At 49.9% G+C, this 23,025-nt stretch overlaps 1 protein-coding gene across 1 annotated transcript; it reads left to right on the top strand.

Annotated features, from left to right (window-relative positions):
- Window positions 1-1,627: 1,627 nt before the first annotated feature.
- LOC142261898 (uncharacterized) lies at window positions 1,628-14,054 on the top strand. The gene is made up of 3 exons (XM_075332148.1): window positions 1,628-1,711; window positions 9,120-9,220; window positions 12,904-14,054. The coding sequence occupies exons 2-3, from the start codon at window positions 9,142-9,144 to the stop codon at window positions 14,037-14,039; spliced, it is 1,215 nt and encodes a 404-aa protein (XP_075188263.1). The 5' UTR covers window positions 1,628-1,711; window positions 9,120-9,141; the 3' UTR covers window positions 14,040-14,054.
- The last annotated feature ends 8,971 nt before the right edge of the window (window positions 14,055-23,025 follow it).

Raw genomic sequence — 23,025 nt, 5'->3', positions numbered from 1 at the left:
CCATACATATATCCATGCATATAACCATACATATATCCATACATATATCCATACATATATCCATACATATAACCATACATATATCCATACATATAACCATACATATATCCATACATATAACCATACATATAAGCATACATATATCCATACATATATCCATACATATAACCATACATATAACCATACATATATCCATACATATATCCATACATATAACCATACATATAACCATACATATATCCATACATATATCCATACATATAACCATACATATAACCATACATATATCCATACATATATCCATACATATATCCATACATATAACCATACATATAACCATACATATATCCATACATATAACCATACATATAACCATACATATAACCATACATATATCCATACATATAACCATACATATATCCATACATATAACCATACATATAACCATACATATATCCATACATATATCCATACATATAACCATACATATAACCATACATATATCCATACATATATCCATACATATATCCATACATATAACCATACATATAACCATACATATATCCATACATATATCCATACATATATCCATACATATAACCATACATATAACCATACATATATCCATACATATAACCATACATATAAGCATACATATAACCATACATATAACCATACATATAACCATACATATAACCATACATATAACCATACATATATCCATACATATATCCATACATATATCCATACATATAACCATACATATAACCATACATATATCCATACATATAACCATACATATATTCATACATATAACCATACATATATCCATACATATAACCATACATATATCCATACATATATCCATACATATATCCATACATATAACCATACATATATCCATACATATATCCATACATATATCCATACATATAACCATACATATATCCATACATATATCCATACATATATCCATACATATATCCATACATATATCCATACATATAACCATACATATAACCATACATATATCCATACATATAACCATACATATATCCATACATATAACCATACATATATCCATACATATATCCATACATATATCCATACATATAACCATACATATAAGCATACATATATCCATACATATAACCATACATATATCCATACATATAACCATACATATAACCATACATATAACCATACATATATCCATACATATATCCATACATATAACCATACATATAACCATACATATATCCATACATATAACCATACATATAACCATACATATAACCATACATATAACCATACATATAAGCATACATATAACCATACATATATACATACATATAACCATACATATATCCATACATATAGCCGCTCACTAATGAAGCAGCCAGATCAGACGAGCAGAAAACATCAACTCTGAACTAGACGCAACCCTAGAGATACAGGCCCCGCTGAATAAAGGACCGCCCCCTAACAGTAAATGAATACGCCCCGGAAGTGACCTCATAACCTGCACGCAGCCTGTATTCTCTAGCATCTACCATCCCAGTGGCCAGAGGGTAGCGTCTAGACTGGAGTTGATTTGTTTGAGGGAATTACGTCACCGGAAGGGGCGGGGCCTCCTCGTGCTGTGCCGATGTGTGACCGGAAGCAGCAGTGCTCGGGCCCCTGTGCAGAGCGGACGGATCCTGACCCTGAGGTGGGAAGATTCAGCTTTTCCTCATTAGTTATAGAGCTGAGGTCACACTGGATTTTGGGGGAAGAAATAAAAGTGTCTCCTGTCACTACTGGGGGCTGCAGCTCGTGTATATATCACAGGGAAGGGGCTGAAGCTGCAGCACAGGGCTGTGGAGGCTTCCATAAGGAAGGGGGATATGGGGGGCTACACAGTGCAGGGGGCGATACTGCATATTGGGGGGCTTGCACTGGGAGATGCTGCATATTGGGGGGCTTACACTGGATGATACTGCACGATGGAGTGGGCTAGCAGGGAAAGAGGCTGTACATTGGGGGGGCTCACAGGGGGGAGAGACTGCACGTTGGGGGGGGGGCTCGCAGTGGGAGAGACTGCACGTTGGGGGGGAGGCTCACAGGGGGGAGAGACTGCACGTTGGGGGGGGCTCGCAGGGGGGAGAGACTGCACGTTGGGGGGGGGGCTCGCAGGGGGGAGAGACTGCACGTTGGGGGGGGCTCGCAGGGGGGAGAGACTGCACGTTGGGGGGGGCTCGCAGGGGGGAGAGACTGCACGTTGGGGGGGAGACTGCACGTTGGGGGGGGCTCGCAGGGGGGAGAGACTGCACGTTGGGGGGGGGGGGGAGACTGCACGTTGGGGGGGCTCGCAGGGGGGAGAGACTGCACGTTGGGGGGGCTCGCAGGGGGAGAGACTGCACGTTGGGGGGGTTGGCAGGGGGGAGAGACTGCACGTTGGGGGGGTTGGCAGGGGGGAGAGACTGCACGTTGGGGGGGTTGGCAGGGGGGAGAGACTGCACGTTGGGGGGGTTGGCAGGGGGGAGAGACTGCACGTTGGGGGGGTTGGCAGGGGGGAGAGACTGCACGTTGGGGGGGTTGGCAGGGGGGAGAGACTGCACGTTGGGGGGGTTGGCAGGGGGGAGAGACTGCACGTTGGGGGGTTGGCAAAGGGGAGAGACTGCACGTTGGGAGGTTGGCAGGGGGGAGAGACTGCACGTTGGGAGGTTGGCAGGGGGGAGAGACTGCACGTTGGGGGGGTTGGCAGGGGGGAGAGACTGCACGTTGGGGGGGTTGGCAGGGGGGAGAGACTGCACGTTGGGGGGGTTGGCAGGGGGGAGAGACTGCACGTTTGGGGGTGCTCGCAGGGGGAAGAGACTGCAAGCTGTGGGGGTGCTCGCAGGGGGAAGAGACTGCAAGCTGTGGGGGGCTCGCAGGGGGGAGAGACTGCACATTGGGGGGGGTTCGCAGGGGGGAGAGACTGCACGTCTGCACGTTGGGGGGGGGTTCGCAGGGGGAGAGACTGCACGTTGGGGGGTGCTCGCAGGGGGGAGAGACTGCACGTTGGGGGGGGCTCGCAGGGGGGAGAGACTGCACGTTGGGGGGGGCTCGCAGGGGGGAGAGACTGCACGTTGGGGGGGGCTCGCAGGGGGGAGAGACTGCACGTTGGCAGGGGGGAGAGACTGCATGTCTGCACGTTGAGGGGGGTTCGCAGGGGGAGAGACTGCACGTTTGGGGGGGTTCGCAGGGGGAGAGACTGCACGTTTGCGGGGGTTCGCAGGGGCAGAGACTGCACGTTTGGGGGTGCTCGCAGGGGGAAGAGACTGCAAGCTGTGGGGGGCTCACAGGGGGGAGAGACTGCACGTTGGGGGGGAGAGACTGCACGTTGGGGGGGTTCGCAGGGGGGAGAGACTGCACGTCTGCACGTTGGGGGGGGGGGTTCGCAGGGGGAGAGACTGCACGTTGGGGGGGGGGGTTCGCAGGGGGAGAGACTGCACGTTGGGGGGGGGTTCGCAGGGGGAGAGACTGCACGTTGGGGGTAGAGGTTCGCAGGGGGAGAGACTGCACGTTGGGGGGGTTGGCAGGGGGGAGAGACTGCACGTTGGGGGGGTTGGCAGGGGGGAGAGACTGCACGTTGGGGGGGTTGGCAGGGGGGAGAGACTGCACGTTGGGGGGGTTGGCAGGGGGGAGAGACTGCACGTTGGGGGGGTTGGCAGGGGGGAGAGACTGCACGTTGGGGGGGTTGGCAGGGGGGAGAGACTGCACGTTGGGGGGGTTGGCAGGGGGGAGAGACTGCACGTTGGGGGGGTTGGCAGGGGGGAGAGACTGCACGTTGGGGGGGTTGGCAGGGGGGAGAGACTGCACGTTGGGGGGGTTGGCAGGGGGGAGAGACTGCACGTTGGGGGGGTTGGCAGGGGGGAGAGACTGCACGTTTGGGGGTGCTCGCAGGGGGAAGAGACTGCAAGCTGTGGGGGTGCTCGCAGGGGGAAGAGACTGCAAGCTGTGGGGGTGCTCGCAGGGGGAAGAGACTGCAAGCTGTGGGGGGCTCGCAGGGGGGAGAGACTGCACATTGGGGGGGTTCGCAGGGGGGAGAGACTGCACGTCTGCACGTTGGGGGGGGGTTCGCAGGGGGAGAGACTGCACGTTGGGGGGGTTCGCAGGGGGAGAGACTGCTCGTTGGGGGGTGCTCGCAGGGGGACGAGACTGCAAGCTGTGGGGGGCTCGCAGGGGGGAGAGACTGCAAGCTGTGGGGGGCTCGCAGGGGGGAGAGACTGCAAGCTGTGGGGGGCTCGCAGGGGGGAGAGACTGCACGTTGGGGGGGGGGGCTCGCAGGGGGAGAGACTGCTAGTTTGGGGGTGCTCGCAGGGGGAAGAGACTGCAAGCTGTGGGGGTGCTCGCAGGGGGAAGAGACTGCAAGCTGTGGGGGGCTCGCAGGGGGGAGAGACTGCAAGTTGGGGGGGGGTGCTGTAGGAAGGATAGATGGATTGATGGATGGGGGCACACCTGGGGTTTTTATATCCAGTGACTAAAGACCACAATGTGCGTCAATCAGTGACGTTTCAGTCCTTCCTTGGACCTTTATAAAACTCACACTATAAAGATACATAAGAAAAATACAAAGTGAATATTCTCTCAAAGGTACCGTATTTTTCGGACCATAAGACGCACTCCCCCCCCCCCCCAAATGTTGGGGGAAAGTGGGGGGTGCGTCTTATGGTCTGAATGTAGGGCTGCGGGGAATGAGGGTGCTGCGGTGGAGCGGGTCATCGGGGGCACGAGCATATGCTGCATATTGGGGGGCTTACACTGGATGATACTGCACGATGGAGTGGGCTAGCAGGGAAAGAGGCTGTACATTGGGGGGGCTCACAGGGGGGAGAGACTGCACGTTGGGGGGGGCTCGCAGTGGGAGAGACTGCACGTTGGGGGGGGCTCACAGGGGGGAGAGACTGCACGTTGGGGGGGCTCGCAGGGGGGAGAGACTGCACGTTGGGGGGGGGGCTCGCAGGGGGGAGAGACTGCACGTTGGGGGGGGCCTCGCAGGGGGGAGAGACTGCACGTTGGGGGGGGGCTCGCAGGGGGGAGAGACTGCACGTTGGGGGGGCTCGCAGGGGGGAGAGACTGCACGTTGGGGGGGGCCTCGCAGGGGGGAGAGACTGCACGTTGGGGGGGGCCTCGCAGGGGGGAGAGACTGCACGTTGGGGGGGAGACTGCACGTTGGGGGGGGGGCTCGCAGGGGGGAGAGACTGCACGTTGGGGGGGGGAGACTGCACGTTGGGGGGGCTCGCAGGGGGGAGAGACTGCACGTTGGGGGGGCTCGCAGGGGGGAGAGACTGCACGTTGGGGGGGCTCGCAGGGGGGAGAGACTGCACGTTGGGGGGGGCTCGCAGGGGGGAGAGACTGCACGTTGGGGGGGCTCGCAGGGGGCAGAGACTGCACGTTGGGGGGGCTCGCAGGGGGCAGAGACTGCACGTTGGGGGGGGCTCGCAGGGGGCAGAGACTGTACGTTGGGGGGGGCTCGCAGGGGGCAGAGACTGTACGTTGGGGGGGGCTCGCAGGGGGGAGAGACTGCACGTTGGGGGGGGCTCGCAGGGGGGAGAGACTGCACGTTGGGGGGGGCTCGCAGGGGGCAGAGACTGCACGTTGGGGGGGGCTCGCAGGGGGCAGAGACTGCACGTTGGGGGGGGCTCGCAGGGGGCAGAGACTGCACGTTGGGGGGGCTCGCAGGGGGGAGAGACTGCACGTTGGGGGGGGCTCGCAGGGGGGAGAGACTGCACGTTGGGGGGGGCTCGCAGGGGGGAGAGACTGCACGTTGGCAGGGGGGAGAGACTGCATGTCTGCACGTTGAGGGGGGGTTCGCAGGGGGAGAGACTGCACGTTTGGGGGGGTGCACAGGGGGAGAGACTGCACGTTTGCGGGTGCTCGCAGGGGGAAGAGACTGCAAGCTGTGGGGGGCTCACAGGGGGGAGAGACTGCACGTTGGGGGGGAGAGACTGCACGTTGGGGGGGTTCGCAGGGGGGAGAGACTGCACGTCTGCACGTTGGGGGGGGGTTCGCAGGGGGAGAGACTACACGTCTGCACGTTGGGGGGGGTTCGCAGGGGGAGAGACTGCACGTTGGGGGTAGATGTTCGCAGGGGGAGAGACTGCACGTTGGGGGGGTTGGCAGGGGGGAGAGACTGCACGTTGGGGGGGTTGGCAGGGGGGAGAGACTGCACGTTGGGGGGGTTGGCAGGGGGGAGAGACTGCACGTTGGGGGGGTTGGCAGGGGGGAGAGACTGCACGTTTGGGGGTGCTCGCAGGGGGAAGAGACTGCAAGCTGTGGGGGTGCTCGCAGGGGGAAGAGACTGCAAGCTGTGGGGGTGCTCGCAGGGGGAAGAGACTGCAAGCTGTGGGGGGCTCGCAGGGGGGAGAGACTGCACATTGGGGGGGGTTCGCAGGGGGAAAGACTGCACGTCTGCACGTTGGGGGGGGTTCGCAGGGGGAGAGACTGCACGTTGGGGGGGTTCGCAGGGGGAGAGACTGCTCGTTGGGGGGTGCTCGCAGGGGGACGAGACTGCAAGCTGTGGGGGGCTCGCAGGGGGGAGAGACTGCAAGCTGTGGGGGGCTCGCAGGGGGGAGAGACTGCACGTTGGGGGGGGGGGCTCGCAGGGGGAGAGACTGCACGTTTGGGGGTGCTCGCAGGGGGAAGAGACTGCAAGCTGTGGGGGTGCTCGCAGGGGGAAGAGACTGCAAGCTGTGGGGGGCTCGCAGGGGGGAGAGACTGCAAGTTGGGGGGGGGTGCTGTAGGAAGGATAGATGGATTGATGGATGGGGGCACACCTGGGGTGGGCCTGTAGGAAGGATGGATGCACATCTGGGGTTTTTATATCCAGTGACTAAAGACCACAATGTGCGTCAATCAGTGACGTTTCGGTTCTTCCTTGGACCTTTATAAAACTCACACTATAAAGATACATAAGAAAAATACAAAGTGAATATTCTCTCAAAGGTACCGTATTTTTCGGACCATAAGACGCACTCCCCCCCCCCCCAAATGTTGGGGGACAGTGGGGGGTGCGTCTTATGGTCTGAATGTAGGGCTGCGGGGAATGAGGGTGCTGCGGTGGAGCGGGTCATCGGGGGCACGAGCAGGCTGCAGCAGCGCCTGCCGTGACTACGTGGGCCCGCTCATTTCATATGCACGCCCATCCTCCCACCTATCTCTCACCGCTGACAGGTGGACGGGATGATGGGCGAGGGATAAACAGCCGGCCGCATGATCACCCCTGGCAACTACAGCCTGGAGTGATCATGTGCGGCTGTATTCACTGCTCCCCGTGCATCATCATCAGCGCGGGGTGCAGTGAATCAGTATACTCACCTGTCCCCGTTCCCCTACAGTACCACGATCTCCTCCTGGCTGGCCGCCGGCAGCTAGGAGGAGATCGTGGTACTGCAGGCGAACGGGGACGGCTCCACTCAGCGTTGCTGCTGCTGACACAGACGGGAGGAGGGGCTGCAGGGAGTGAGGTAAGGTGAGTATGAACGTTTATTTTTTTTTTTATGTGCCACAGGATGCGGGCCGTATACCAGCATGGGGGTGTATAGCAGGATGGGGGTATATTATGAGCAAGGATGGGGGTATATTATGAGCAAGGATGGGGGTATATTATGAGCAAGGATGGGGGTATATTATGAGCAAGGATGGGGGTATATTATGAGCAAGGATGGGGGTATATTATGAGCAAGGATGGGGGTATATTATGAGCAAGGATGGGGGTATATGAGCAAGGATGGGGGTATATGAGCAAGGATGGGGGTATATGAGCAAGGATGGGGGTATATGAGCAAGGATGGGGGTATATACTCTATATACAAGGCAGGAGGATCATTACCAGGATGGGGTATCCTAGTAGAGAATTTGGGGACATTAACCCATAACAGTGTCAGCAGCAGATCCTCGCCCCATAAGTGTGTCATGACCACATTTTTTGCTTAAAATTTTATTTTCTATTTTCCTGCTCTAAAACCAGGGTGCGTCTTATAGTCCGAAAAATACGGTACATGAATATTAGAGTAAACATCATACATATTACTTGTGGAAAGATAGAAAAGATTTATCTATAGAACAGAAAATGGGCACAATTGGATCATGGCCTCGTCCCCAGCGGCTGCAATATCCCATAATATTCACTTTGTATTTTTCTTATGTATCTTTATAGTGTGAGTTTGATAAAGGTCCAAGGAAGAACCGAAACGTCACTGATTGACACACATTGTGGTCTTTATTCACTGGATTTAAAAAATAAAAAAAAAAATTGAAAATATTTTGATTGCCGGATTTATTTCTTCACTTTATTCTGATTTTGATGTCAGATAGTGAGAAAAACCTGCAGATGTGTCTGTATAGAGAGCGGAGGGAAAAACCTGCAGATGTGTCTGTATGGAGAGCGGAGGGAAAAACCTGCAGATGTGTCTGTATAGAGAGTGGAGGGAAAAACCTGCAGATGTCTGTATAGAGAGTGGATGGAAACTTCTCGTTTTTCTCCTCAGCCCTGGTGTGGAGGACGTCCCTGTGGAGGTATCATACAGTGCTTGTATTATACATTATGGGGCAGTGAAAGGGGAATGAATGGGCGTCATTAGGAGGAAAGTTACTTTGCAAGGGCTGTAAAGTTGTGAGAGGTTCTTATATGACCCAGTTGAATATTAATTACATTTTTATTTTTTGGGGGGAGGGGGTACCAATTAGAACTTCCGCTATGGGGTCCCATGATTTCTATTTACACCTCTGTTCGTCCCGTTAAAGAAAAACAATTGAATAAAACTAATTTTCCTCAAAAAGACTTTCAAAAATATAACATTGTGACTAAACCAATTCTAAAATGATGGAAAAATAAGCATTAGGGCGTCCAAATTGTGAAGACAAAACAATGAAGGAAATCCCAATGTCATAATGTACCACACTAAGTGGCTCCTGCCACGTCTGCTTCTATCCCTGCTGAACTGCCTCTGGGGCAGCACGGGGGATATAGGAGGCGTAGAGGCCATGCATGGATTGGTCTCGGGCCACACGGCTCTGGTAGCAGAAGCCTCCATCTAGAACCTTCCACATGACTTTTCCTTCTGTCCGTGACTTTTACATTATTTATTTTACAGCTTTGAAATTCAGGGAAAAGATATGCAGAACGCTGCAGACACAATGGAAAAAGGAGAAATGGATGTGCGGGGTGATGAACGGAGTAGAGACCTTTCCACAGGTAACCCTCCTCAGTGAAGAGTCACCATTAAATAACAAGAACAGTCACATTCCCAGCTGCAAGGAGAAAATTAATTTTACATTCTCCCTGCTGCCGCTCGTATACAGTCACCGATGCAGTGCAGGAAACAGTAACACTTACCGCTCACATGCTGTCAGCCAAGGAACAAGAGGGTTGATTACTGTGCACCCACTATGTAGTGAGTGGTGACTGTTACAGCCTCTCCCACTGTGCTGGTGACTGGAAGTGAGCAGCTGCTGGGAGAATGTAACTGCATTTTCTCCTTGTAGTTACTGTGTCACACTCTATCCTCTGTCTTGTACGCAGTGAGTGACAATTTTGGCTCCCTATGGAATCCGGGTCGTGCCAAGCTGTTTGTTGAGCGAAAGCTCAGTTCAATCTGAAACTGGGAGGTGCTTGGTTTTTTCAGGGGTTCCCTGTTCTGAGTAATCAGTCCTAAACCCAGAGTATCATGGAGGTGCCAGGATAGCTGGAGCAGGGACCCTAAAACGGGCCCTCAAACTAGGGAACTTGTGCTGTCCCTGATCCCAGAGGTAGGCTTGATGGTATCCAGGTCTGGACCTCCAGCTTAACCCTAGTGACCCACCCCAGGGCCGTGGCGTACTCGGTTCCAGGTGTTGGTTAATGGGATTATGTCACGGGGGCCTGTGCCCGATTCCATGGCCCTGGTGTTCGCTGAAAGTCAGTAAATAATAATAATAAAGAAAATTAAAAAAAAATAAAACTTTCGTGACGCCACCTACGGTTCCAGTATGGTTACTGGGGCTGCAGGTCAGACCTCTGGGGTGATGGTTAGGCAGCCAGTTGTTTACGCTTCCCGTAGGTGAAGCGGGATCCCCAGGGCAGTTTTAGCAGTCTCTACACAGATATGGCGGTTTTTCCTCACAGCCTTTTCAACTGTCACTTTAGTGCAGCAGCCTATAGCTCCTCAGATGAAGAAATAAAGTGCGTCACACCAATTCATTAACTCTGACCAGGTTTTACTTGCAAGTGTTATGAAAAATGGGTTCAGTTTCTGATGTGACAGTTTTTGGGTAATCTGGGAACAGTTCAGGATCTCTGCACCACGTTAGTTGTGTGGCCTCCCTGCTGTGCTGTCTCTCTTCTTTGTACTAGGCTGCCTGTAGCTATACCTTGTCCCTCTCTCACTGTCTTCACCTGTATGGCAGGCGGCAGGAGCTTCTCTAAGGGGCACTGCTGTACTCACTGCGGTCCCTAAGCTCTGTGTAGCGGCTTTGCCTTCAGGTGCTGCTGCGGCCAGGAGACCTGGAGTCTCCCTGGCCTCCGGTCTTTATTGCTGGGTAGATTAGATCCCTCACAAACTCTGACGCCGGTGTCCGGTAATCAGCGCTGTTCCTTGGGGATGAACCGATCTGGCTCCACCTCCCCGGTCACTCCTCTTTTGCCTCACTCCTGACCCCTCAGGCGGTCACACAGTTGCTCGTACGGGCTAAGCACAGCCCTCTCCATTTTGATGTCTTCCCTCACTCTCTGCTCGCACAGTCTCCTTTTCTCCAACTGTCTGTTTAACTCCGCCTCCAAACCTGGATTTAAAGGGGACCTCACCTGAACTCTGCTTGTAGAGCTCCCCCTTCAGGCTTGGAGTGGAAGTGTTGTATGTGGGATTACCTGATGTGGAGATCCTTCCCTGCCCCGGGTACAGGTATATTTGTGGCAACTGAACCCTGGGGTGCCACACTAACACCTGTCCAAACCATGATCTAACCCCCCCCCCACCGGGAGTGGAGATGCAAACCCCACAAAGAATCGCCACAAAAACCGGAATGACAGGAGCATAAACTGAAGGTATCATCTGCAGTAACAAGAGGAATCTCAAACCTTAAATGGGGAGAAGACAGCTGAAAAGAAATTAGCCCCCTGAGTCTCAAGAAGCCACAAACCACTCCACACGACAGGAAAACAGTGTAAAACACTCAGCTGAGGCTGAGAAACTAATTTTAGGTTGCCTGTGAACACAGTCAGATGCCACTGTGGCTCCCTGCGAACGTGGGCCTTGGTTATCTGTGCTCTGATCTATAGCAGGGAGACCTTGGACCTCCTCTGACCATCCATTTGCCCATATCCGCTATCCTCCTGATATTCTGACCCCAGAGCTGACTACGCCTTTGTCTTTCCCCTTAGTTCATGGCATGTTCTCTTTGTATCTGACCCCAGAACATTTGACAACCCTGCCTCACGGCTTGTCCATGCAGTGATTAGCGTCACACACTGTTCTAATAAACCAGATAGAGATCATTTAAATGCTAGGTACTCAGATTACCACTATATCTGCAGGTAAACAGTGTTTTTGTAGCTGCCAGGTTTTCTTTAACCCCTTCTCGATATGTAACGTATTATTACATCCTATTGCTTCTTGCGGGCTCAGAAGCTGAGTCTCCATTATTGCCAGCAGATGATGTCTGAGTTATTCAGTGGAGGTAAGCTTCACCCACTGCTGTTAACTTTTCAATCTTTGACAGCAGCATTCACAGCTCGCAGCCTATGGGGTACAACGTTCCACATATCCAACGCCCCCAGTAACATTTATCATTGGGTGCATATGGGTCGCCATAATAGCTGGGGTCTGCTAAAGACCCCTTGCCCTATATAAGGGTACTTCTATGATCTCCACACCTAGATACATTCCTTCAGTGGTGTAGATTTCAAAATGAGATAATTTGTGGGGTGTTCCACTGTTTAGGCACATCAAGGGCTTTACAAACGTGACATGGCATCCTCTAGTTCAGCCAGTTCTGTTCTCCAAAAGTCAAATGGTGCTCCTTCCCTTCCGAGTCCTGGGATATCGGCGTACACACGAGAAATTGCACAACAGAATTATATGGTCCATTTTCTCATCTTACCCTTGGGAAAATAAAAATTTGTGGTAAAGCAACACTTTTGTGGGAAAAATTAAAATGTTTTTTTTTTTCCTTCCACATTGCTTTAATTTCTGTGATGCATTATTGCTGTAGGAATATTACAAAAAAGGGATAAATACATAGCTAATGTGAAAAATGAGTAAAAAGACATAGGCATTGCATTACTGGCTTTAGAGATATTTGCAAAGAGAGATTCTTAGCTTATGTATTGGCCAATCCATGTGAGCCCGATCACCTTGACAAGGTGATCTTATTCTATTGGGAACCTAACCTTAAATGCCTCTGTGTGGTTAAAAAATCTGCATTTCTGCTTCCTGGCTAAATAAGATGGTGGACACACCCTGGCTATAGGGCAGAGTGCTTGGTCAGGTGCTTGTCACGGTTATCGGGCTCACATGGATTGGTCAATACATAAACTAAGAATCTCACTTTACAAATATCTCTAAAGCAGTAATGCAATGCCTATGTCGTTTTACTCATTTTTCTCATTACCTATGTATTAATCCCTTTTTTCTAATATTTCTCCAGCATTAATGCCGGTATCCTTATATTATTGAGTGCCACTGGATATGCTTTTGTAGATATGTTTTATTGAATGTCGTTTTGAGCACTTCGAAGGGTGCAGTTTTTAAAATGATGTCATTTTGGGTATTTTCTGTCACATAGGCCTTTTAAAGTAGAACACTACACACTTTCTTTGGAATTTGTATGGATTTATGTGTGTCTGTGTATGTTTGAGGTTATATTATTAAAAGCTTATAACTTCAATTTTATTTATGGCAGATGACGGTACCAGGAGTTCCACACAGAATGCTAAGGAAAGTGAAAGTAACAAAGAAGCGAAGCCATATTCATGTGCAGAATGTGGGAAATGTTTTGCTAACAAATCAAATCTCATTAAACATGAGAGAATTCACACAGGAGAGAAGCCATATTCATGTTCAGAATGTGAGAAATGTTTTGCTTGGAAATCAGATCTTGTTACACATGAGAGAATTCACACAGGAGAAAAGCTATATTCATGTTCAGAATGTGAGAAATGTTTTGCTAACAAATCAAATCTCATTAGACATGAGAGAATTCACACAGGAATGAAGCCATATTCATGTGCAGAATGTGAGAAATGTTTTGCTTGCAAATCAAATCTCATTAAACATGAGAGCATTCACACAGGCGTGAAGCCATATTCATGTTCAGAATGTGAGAAATGTTTTGCTCGGAAATCACATCTTATTAGACATGAGAGAATTCACACAGGAATGAAGCCATATTCATGTGCAGAATGTGAGAAATGTTTTGCTTGCAAATCAAATCTCATTACACATGAGAGCATTCACAGAGGCGTGAAGCCATATTCATGTTCAGAATGTGAGAAATGTTTTGCTTGCAAATCAAATCTCATTACACATGAGAGCATTCACACAGGCGTGAAGCCATATTCATGTTCAGAATGTGAGAAATGTTTTGCTTGCAAATCAGATCTTGTTAAACATGAGAGAATTCACACAGGAGAGAAGCCATATTCATGTTCAGAATGTGAGAAATGTTTTGCTTGCAAATCAGATCTTGTTAAACATGAGAGAATTCACACAGGAGTGAAGCCATATTCATGTTCAGAATGTGGGAAATGTTTTGCTCGGAAAGCACATATTATTAGACATGAGATAATTCACACAGGAGAGAAGCCATATTCATGTTCAGAATGTGGAAAATGTTTTGCTCGGAAATCAGATCTTGTTAAACATGAGAGAATTCACATAGGAGAAAAGCTATATTCATGTTCAGAATGTGGGAAATGTTTTGCTCTGAAAGCACATATTATTAGACATGAGAGAATTCACACAGGAGAGAAGCCATATTCATGTTCAGAATGTGGGAAATGTTTTGCTCGGAAATCAAGGCTTATTACACAGGGGTGAAGCCATAGTCATGAATAGAATGTCTGTTTTAGTAAATATTAATAGACTTTTAATATCTGTTAATAAAGAGTTCATTTTATGTCATTACGGTTGTGTACTTTTTATAATGGATCATTTACAAATTATTCATCTTTTTACACATTTTTTTTAATTTTTGATGGAGAATTTTTTTTTTCTTTATTTTTTTTTATAGACAAGTTGTATGCTTTACTCATCCATTTGTGTATTGCTTGAATGAGCGCAGAATTCATTTTGTTAAATCTACACTCCATTTTGTCTTTGTGTAAAGCCCCCGTCACATGTAACGACTTACCAGTGATCCCGAAAACGATGTGACCTGATAAGGATCGCTGGTAAGTCACTGGGAGGTCGCTGGTGAGATGTCACACAGTCAGACCTTACCAACGATGCAGTAACGATGAGCGAACTGTATAGGAGGTCATTGTTAGGTGTCAAACACAGCGATGTGTCCTGCCCAGCAGGACATCACCTTTGAAGAAAATGCTCCGGACCCTTCGGAACGATTAGCGATCTCACAGCAGGGGCTTGATCGCTGGTAGGTGTCACACATAACGAGATCGCTGGCAAGATCGTTACTGCGGCACAGAAACGGTGACGCAGCAACGATCTCGGTAGCGATCTCGTTGTGTGTGACGGGACCTTAAAGCCTAGGTCACACGTAGCGACGCAGCAGCGATCACGACGACGATCTGACCTTATCTGGATCGCTGCTGCGTCGTTACCTGGTCGCTGGTGAGCTGTCAAACAGGCTGATTTCACCAGTGACCAGCCCCCAGCCAGCAGCGACGCGTGGAAGCGATGCTGCGCTTGGTAACTAAGGTAAATATCGGGTAACCAAGCAAAGTGCTTCGCTTGGTTACCCAATATTTACCTTGGTTACAAGTGCACACCGCTTAGCGCTGGCTGAATGCACTCGTAGCCAGAGTACACAACGGATTAACATGCAAACCGCTTTGCTTATAGTTACCCGATGTGTACCTTGGCTACGTATGCAGGCAGCCGGCTTCAAGAAGCTGCGGACGCTGGTAACAAAGGTAAATATCGGGTAACCAAGCAAAGCCTTTGCTTGGTTACCCGATATTTACCTTGGTTACCAGCGTCCGCAGAAGCCGGCTCCCTGCATGTTTAGTTTGTCTCTGTCTCACACACATCGATGTGTGCTTCACAGCGGGAGAGCAACGTCCAAAAAATGGTCCAGGACATTCAGCAACAACCGGCGACCTCACAGCAGGGGCCAGGTCGTTGCAGGATGTCACACACAGTGACATCACTAGTACGGTCGCTGCTACGTCACAGAAAATGGCGACAGCAGCGACGATGTCGCTGTCGTTGTGTGTGACATGACCATAAGAGTCTGTACTGTGTCTCCCCTGGTGTAATGCAGCAGAGACCTCCTGTTTACGTTAGATAAGGACTTCTATAGTTTCAGTTTCTTTGTTAAAAGTGAAGTTCAGGAATGTGAAACTAAAAAGTTTATAGTCTTATATAAATGAGTGATGATGATGTAATCTTTTATTTGTTTGAGACAAAGGGAGAGCTACGTCTGATACTTTATTGTCTCAGAGGGGTGTCTCACATACATACATACATACATACATGATCTATTTAATTTAATTAGGACCACACACACACAAAATCTTTTATGTCCCATGTTGAATGGTGACAACAAAATCTGGTGCCTGAACAGTGATCCATTATTCCTGAGAACCGCTGATCCAACCACCTTGCCTTCCTCAGAAAGGCAACTCAAGCTGTATCAAAAGGTAAGAAGCTTATTCTTACAATATTCGAATTTGATAATGTATAAAGAGAAAACACAGGAGCAATTGCGTATTTAAAAATTAAGAAAATTACTTTTATTACAAAATAATTACAACAACATTAAAAAAGACATACATAAACATAAAATTGAAGTGTGACAGTGTACAAAACACACGTAGATGACTCCCTGCTGCATGCTGGGTCTAGTCAACATTACGCAACCATCAAAGCCATTCCAGTTGGTCAGTTCATGAGAACGAAGCGGATCTGTTCCACCCCACAAAAATTTGAACATCAGGCAGAGATATTGAGAAAGAGATTCCAGTCACGAGGGTACAGTAACAGAGCCATCAAAGAAGGCTACAACAGGGCAAAGAACTCTACCAGAGAACGCCTACTCCAGTCTTCAAAACGAACTTCCAAGGATAATGACCATATTAGATTAATTTCGACCTTCTACTCACAAAGTAAGGAAATTAAGAAAATCTTACAGCGTCACTGGTCAGTTCTCCAAACTGAACCAACTTTGAAGAACTACCTATTGGATTACCCCCAGATGTCTTATAAAAGAAACAAAAATCTGAAAGATTTGTTGGTTAGAAGCCACTATGTGGCAACTACCAACAAACCATTTGGGACGGGCCCACCAATCGGGGTTTTATCTGTATGGTGGATGCAAGGCATGTGCCAATATGAGTAGAATGAAAACGTTTAAAGGGGGTTTTACACGCTGCGACATCGCTAATGCGGAGTCGTTGGGGTCACGGAATTTGTGACGCACATCTGGCCGCATTAGCGATGCCGTTGCGTGTGACACCGATAAGCGATTTTGCATCGTTGCAAAATCGCTAATCGGCGACATGAGGGTCCATTCTTTAAAATCGTTACTGCAGCAGTAACGAAGTTGTTCCTCGTTCCTGCGGCAGCACACATCGCTGCATGTGACGCCGCAGGAACGAGGAACCTCTCCTTACCTGCCTCCCGGCTGCTATGCAGAAGGAAGAAGGTGGGCGGGATGTTACGTCCCGCTCATCTCCGCCCCTCCGCTGCTATTGGGCGGCGGTTCAGTGACGCTTCAGTGACGTCGCTGTGACGCCGCACGGACCGCCCCCTTAGAAAGGAGGCGGTTCGCCGGTCACAGCAACGTCGCCGGACAGGTAAGTATGTGTGACGGCTCTGGGCAATGTTGTGCAGCACGGGCAGCGATTTGCCCGTGTCGCGCAACAGATGGGGGCGGGTACCCACACTAGCGATATCGGGACCGATATCGCAGTGTGTAAAGTAGCCTTAAGTCTTCTGGGGGTGATAAAGAATTTACAATCCGACAGTATATCACCTGCTCCACTACGCAGGTTATATACTACGCGGTTTGCGGATGCAACCTGATTTATATCGGGTTGACATCTCGCCAACTGCGAGTCCGGACGAGAGAACATGTCCGTGACATTCTTGCGGCAAAAACTGTTACCAGTTTGGAGGATTTAAAAACAATCCCACGACATTTCAAACTTAAACATGGATATGATCCCTGCACCTTTAAGGTGAGGTGTATTGAACAAGTGTCAGTAGGAATTCGTGGTGGTAACATAATAAAACTGCTGCAGCAGGAATGTAAATGGATCACCCTGCTGCAAACGGAATCACCTATAGGGCTAAACGAAATTAACTCATTTGCATGTTTTTTGTGAATTAGTCCATGGTCCACCTTAGTCTTAAAATAGATCTTAAAATTGGCCTTCTAGGTCTGGTTTTGGATTTTTGCGCAGCATCTATGATACTTATTAGTCCTTTAAACAGTTGTTATATTTCCATTGCTCTCCTACACTGTTTGTTTTTAAGCTATTTTAATTTGTGTATTTGTTGACAGGTAATTTCTCCCTTGCCATCCTGAGGAGCACCTTGTATGTGAAACTGATCCCAATGGAACTGCATTTATCTCCTGGTGATATCCCACACCACCTGGGAACTAAGTCATCACGAACATTAATCACCCTGTATATATTTTGTGAGGCAAACATGTCACATACCTTGTATCCACATAGAATGACATGCGGAGTACTGGTGTGTATGGTGCCGCATTCTAGTGGATGTGATCAGTCCCAGGTGTGTACCTGTGCGCGTGCCCGCTGCTCTCCACCCATCCCCCGGGTGGCACCGCTGTCATGGGCGACGCACGTGATCATTGGCGTTCTGAGCCACTGAGCACGCACGTGCGATGCTGACGAGCGGCGCTCCCGGGAGGGCCGGTGGACGTCAACGCACATGCGCCGGAGTGTGATCGCAGGTGAGACTCATTTGGGTGACCACACTATAAAAGGTGAGGGTATATCGATTAACAGCAGACCCCTGAGGAAGCATTCTATTGTGAAATGTACATTCGGGTGGAGGTTGAACAGTGCTGATCCACCAATTTACAATGGGTAATGTGATGCCATGATTGCCTGAGCCATTTAGGTCATATGGTAACCTGCACTGAATGAGATGTGAATTTTTACGGATGACAGATTACTAACACGCGCAGGTCCTCTTTTCGAGCCAATTCTATGACCTCTATTCCAGGAATATAGTATTCTTACCTATACTGGTTTATACTATGATGATTGTATTTTACTATAACCATGTTATTTGACCGGATGTAGTGGCTATATATATATTTATTAGTGATGAGCGAGTACTAAAAAGCTCGGGTGGTCGAGGCTCGGGCCGAGCATCCCAAGATACTCGTGTACTCGGCCCGAGCACCGAGCCCAATGTTATCCTATGGGAGACCCGAGTATTTTTATGAAATGACCCCCGGCAGCATGTAGAAACCCTAAAAATGTCACAAAAGTCTCAGAAGAGTGCTCAAATGACATGGCAACAGCATGGGGAAGACCCCTTGAAGCATTTATAACTCAAAAGTCACAGCTGTGAACAATTTTGTCCGCGTTTTACGCCATTTTTACGGACTCACCAGAAAACCTTCAAAATGACACCAAAATGAATTTTCATGGCGGAAATGTTAAGGGCACATACCCAATAGTGAGATAGAGCTGGTGTATGTTACTTTTTGAGATTAAAACATGAAAGATTTTACGTAAAACATTGTGTGGCACTCCGATGTCCCTGAGAAGAGACGTACATGAAGGCCTCTTGAGTCTAATGTGCCCATTTTGAGGAAGTGAGTCTTTGTAGTATTTTCCTTTGCCAGGGCAGTCCAAAATTGTGAGGTTCACCAATGCCCCTGCATACAGACGTGCATGAGGGCCTGTAAACCTGAAGTGCCCATTGTAAGGAAGTGGGTCTATTGTAGTATAGCCCTTAGGCAGGGCAGCCAAAAATTGGGAGGCTCCACATTGTCCCTGGATAGAGACGTGCATGAGGGCCTGTAAACCTGAAGTGCCCATTGTAAGGAAGTGGGTCTATTGTAGTATAGCCCTTTGGCAGGGCAGCCAAAAATTGGGAGGCTCCACGTTGTCCCTGGATAGAGACGTGCATGTGGGCCTGTAAACCTGAAGTGCCCATTGTAAGGAAGTGGGTCTATTGTAGTATAGCCCTTTGGCAGGGCAGCCAAAAATTGGGAGGCTCCACGTTGTCCCTGGATAGAGACGTACATGAGGGCCTGTAAACCTGAAGTGTCCATTGTCAGGAAGTGGGTGTATTGTAGTATAGCCCTTAGGCAGGGCAGCCAAAAATTGGTAGGCTCCACATTGTCCCTGGATAGAGACGTGCATGAGGGCCTCAAAACATTGTTCCCATTGCAAAGGAGCGGGTCTCCTGTCGTTGTAATGTCCATTCTGAAAGAATGGGCGAAAAAATTTACCACTGGGGGTATACCTGAAACAAAGGCCTAACTATTGTAACGTTCATCATGGTTGCGCATGAGGAGAAGGAGGAGCAGTCCAGCGATTATCCAAAGTCCAGAAGTGTGTACCCATGGGTTAGTGGAGGTACATGGCAAATTCCCGTTACAAACTTTAAATTCCGCTCTCATTTGCTGGTGGTGTGGTGAAGTCTGGCCCAATCCAACCCTTGTTCATCTTGATCAGAGTCAGCCTGTCAGCATTTTCAGTTGACAGGCGGGTGCGTTTATCTGTAATGATTCCACCTGCGGCACTAAAAACACGCTCTGACAAAACACTAGCGGCAGGGCAGGCCAGGACTTCCAAGGCGTAGAGAGCCAATTCATGCCACGTGTCCACCTTGGATACCCAATAATTGTAAGGCACAGAGGAATGTCGGAGTACAGTTGTTCGATCTGCAAGGTACTCCTTGAGCATCTGGGCAAACTTAGGATTTCTTGTGGCACTACCCCGCACCTCAGGGGCTGTGGTACGTGAGGGGCTGAGAAAACTGTCCCACATCTTAAAGACTGTTCCCCTACCTCTGGCGGATTGGACTTGTGCCTCTCTCGGCTGTACGCCTTGGTTGTCCACTGATTCCTGACCTATGCCGCTAGCGTTTTGTGAGGGGAATGCTTTGCCTACTTCCGTGACTATGGCCTTCCGGAACTGCTGCATTTTGGCTGACCTCTCCGCCTCGGGAATAAGAGACATAAAGTTCTCCTTGTAGCGTGGGTCTAACAGTGTTACCAACCAGTAATGATTGTCGGCCAAGATGTTCTTAACGCGAGGGTCACGAGACAGGCAGCTTACCATAAAGTCAGCCATGTGCGCCAGACTCTTAACAGCCAGTACTTCAGTATCCTGACCAACACGATGACTGAACATCTACCCTGTCCTCTGGCCAGCCACGCTGAACCGAGGATATGACTGGTGTGCATGTCATATCCTCAATTTGGCCGGAGAGTTGCTCCATGTCTTCATCCTCCTCCTCGTCATAGTCCTCCACTTTTCGTTGTGATGAGACGAGGCTGGGCTGTGTGTTATCACCCACACCCACTACTGTTTCTTGCTCCAACTCATCGCGCTCCGCCTGCAATGCATCATGTTTGTTTTTGAGCAGAGACCGTTTTAGAAGGCAGAGAAGCGGTATGGTGACGCTAATAATGGCGTCATCACCACTCACCATCTTGGTGGAGTCCTCAAAGTTTTGTAGGATGGTACATAGGTCGGACATCCATCTCCATTCCTCAGGTGTTATGTGTGGAGTTTGACCCATTTCCCGACGGCTTAGGTGATGCAGGTACTCAACAACTGCCCTCTTCTGCTCACATATCCTGACCAACATGTGCAGAGTTGAATTCCAACGCGTGGGGACATCACACACCAGTCTGTGAGCCGGAAGATGCAAACGGCGCTGAAAGCCGGCAAGGCCGGCTGAAGCAGTAGGTGACTTTCGAAAATGTGCAGACAGGCGGCGAACTTTTACCAGCAGATCAGACAGCTCTGAGTATGACTTTAGAAACCGCTGAACCACGAGGTTGAGCACATGGGCCACGCATGGAACATGTGTCAGCTGGCCTCGCCTCAAAGCCGCCACCAGGTTCCGGCCATTGTCACACACGACCTTTCCTGGCTTTAGGTTCAGAGGTGTGAGCTAGTGATCTGCCTGCTGTTTCAGAGCTGTCCACACCTCTTCTGCATTGTGGGGTTTGTCACCTATGCAGATTAGCTTCAGCACAGCCTGTTGCCGCTTTGCCGAGGCAGTGCTGCAGTGCTTCCAGCTTGGGACTGGTGTGGAGGGTAAAGTGGATGAGGATGCGCAGGAGGAGGAGGAGGCTGAAGAGCATGACATTCCGGAGCTGTAGAGTGTGGGTGAAACCCTGACTGAGGTAGGGCCTGCAAACCTTGGTGTGGGAAGGACGTGTTCCGTCCCTCGCTCAGACTGGGTCCCAGCTTCCACAATATTAACCCAGTGTGCCGTCAACGAGATGTAGCGGCCTTGCCCACAAGCACTTGTCCACGTGTCTGTGGTTAGGTGGACTTTGGGTGAAACAGCGTTGTTCAGGGCACGTGTGATGTTTTGTGACACGTGGTTATGCAACGTGGGGACGGCACACCGGGAGAAATAGTGGTGGCTGGGGACCGAGTAACGTGGGACAGCTGCCGCCATCAGGTCGCGGAATGCTTCTGTCTCCACCAGCCTAAAAGGCAACATTTCCAGCGCAAGCAGTCGCGAAATGTTAGCATTTAGAACTGTGGCATGTGGGGCGTTGGCAGTGTATTTGCGCCTGCGTTCAAAGGTTTGCTGAATGGATAACTGAACGCTGCAATGGGACAAGGACGTGCTTGATGATGGTGTTATTTCTGCGTAGGCAACTGCAGGTGCAGGACCGGAGGAGGCTTGTTCGCAGGCAGCATGGACAGGGGATTGGCTCGCATGCACAACAAGCGAAGACGTAGCAGTGACATCAGCATGCACTGCTCCTCGACTCTGTTGTACATCTCACAAAGGTGCCTGGCTGACATGTGCCTGATCATGCTGGTGGTGGTCAGGCTGCTAGTTTTGGTACCCCTGCTGATGCTGGCATGGCAGGTGTTGCAAATGGCCTTTTTAGAATCATCTGGAGCCAACTTAAAAAACTGCCAGACTCGGGAAGACCTAACATTTGTACAGGCACCTTGTGTCGTGTTGTTGTTCTGGGGAACGGTTGCCTGACTTCTGCCTGGAGCCACCACCCTGCTTCTTACTGCCTGTTGGGATGCTACGCCTCCCTCCCCCTGTGCACTGCTGTCCTCGCTCTGCATATCCTCCTGCCAGGTTGGGTCAGTTACTGGATCATCCACCACGTCGTCTTCCTCTTCCGCACCCTGCTCCTCCTCCTGACTTCCTGACAATTATGTCTCATCATCGTCCACCCCTTGTTGAGACACGTTGCCAACTTTGTGAGAACGTGGCTGCTCAAATATTTGGGCATCTGTACATACGATCTCCTCATGACCCACTTCAACATGAGCTGGCGAGAGGTCAGAATGTGCGAATGGAAACGTGAACAGCTCTTCCGAGTGTCCAAGTGTGGGATCAGTAATGTCCGAGGACGTGTACTCAGCCTTGTGGTAGGAAGGAGGATCAGGTTCTGAAATGTGCGGTGCAGTATCACGGCTACTGACACTTGACCGTGTGGAAGACAGAGTGTTTGTGGTGGTGCCAATCTGACTGGAAGCATTATCCGCTATCCAACTAACAACCTGTTGACACTGGTCTTGGTTCAAGAGCGGTGTACTGCTGCGGTCCCCAAGAATTTGGGACAGGACGTGCAAGCGACTAGATGTGGCCCTTTGTTGTGGCGAAATTAGAGCTTGCCCACGACCTCGGCCTCTGC

The sequence above is a fragment of the Anomaloglossus baeobatrachus genome, unplaced genomic scaffold, assembly GCF_048569485.1.
Source record: "Anomaloglossus baeobatrachus isolate aAnoBae1 unplaced genomic scaffold, aAnoBae1.hap1 Scaffold_2395, whole genome shotgun sequence".
NCBI lineage: Eukaryota > Metazoa > Chordata > Amphibia > Anura > Aromobatidae > Anomaloglossus > Anomaloglossus baeobatrachus.
This window is presented reverse-complemented; position numbering and strand designations above follow the sequence as displayed.

Excerpts from the sequence above, each read along its gene's own strand:
- LOC142261898 (XM_075332148.1), top strand. The coding sequence starts at position 9,142 with ATGCAGAACGCTGCAGACACAATGGAAAAAGGAGAAATGGATGTGCGG. Across the intron at positions 9,221-12,903 it reads GAGTAGAGACCTTTCCACAG|ATGACGGTACCAGGAGTTCC; the intron begins GTAACCCTCCTC and ends TATTTATGGCAG.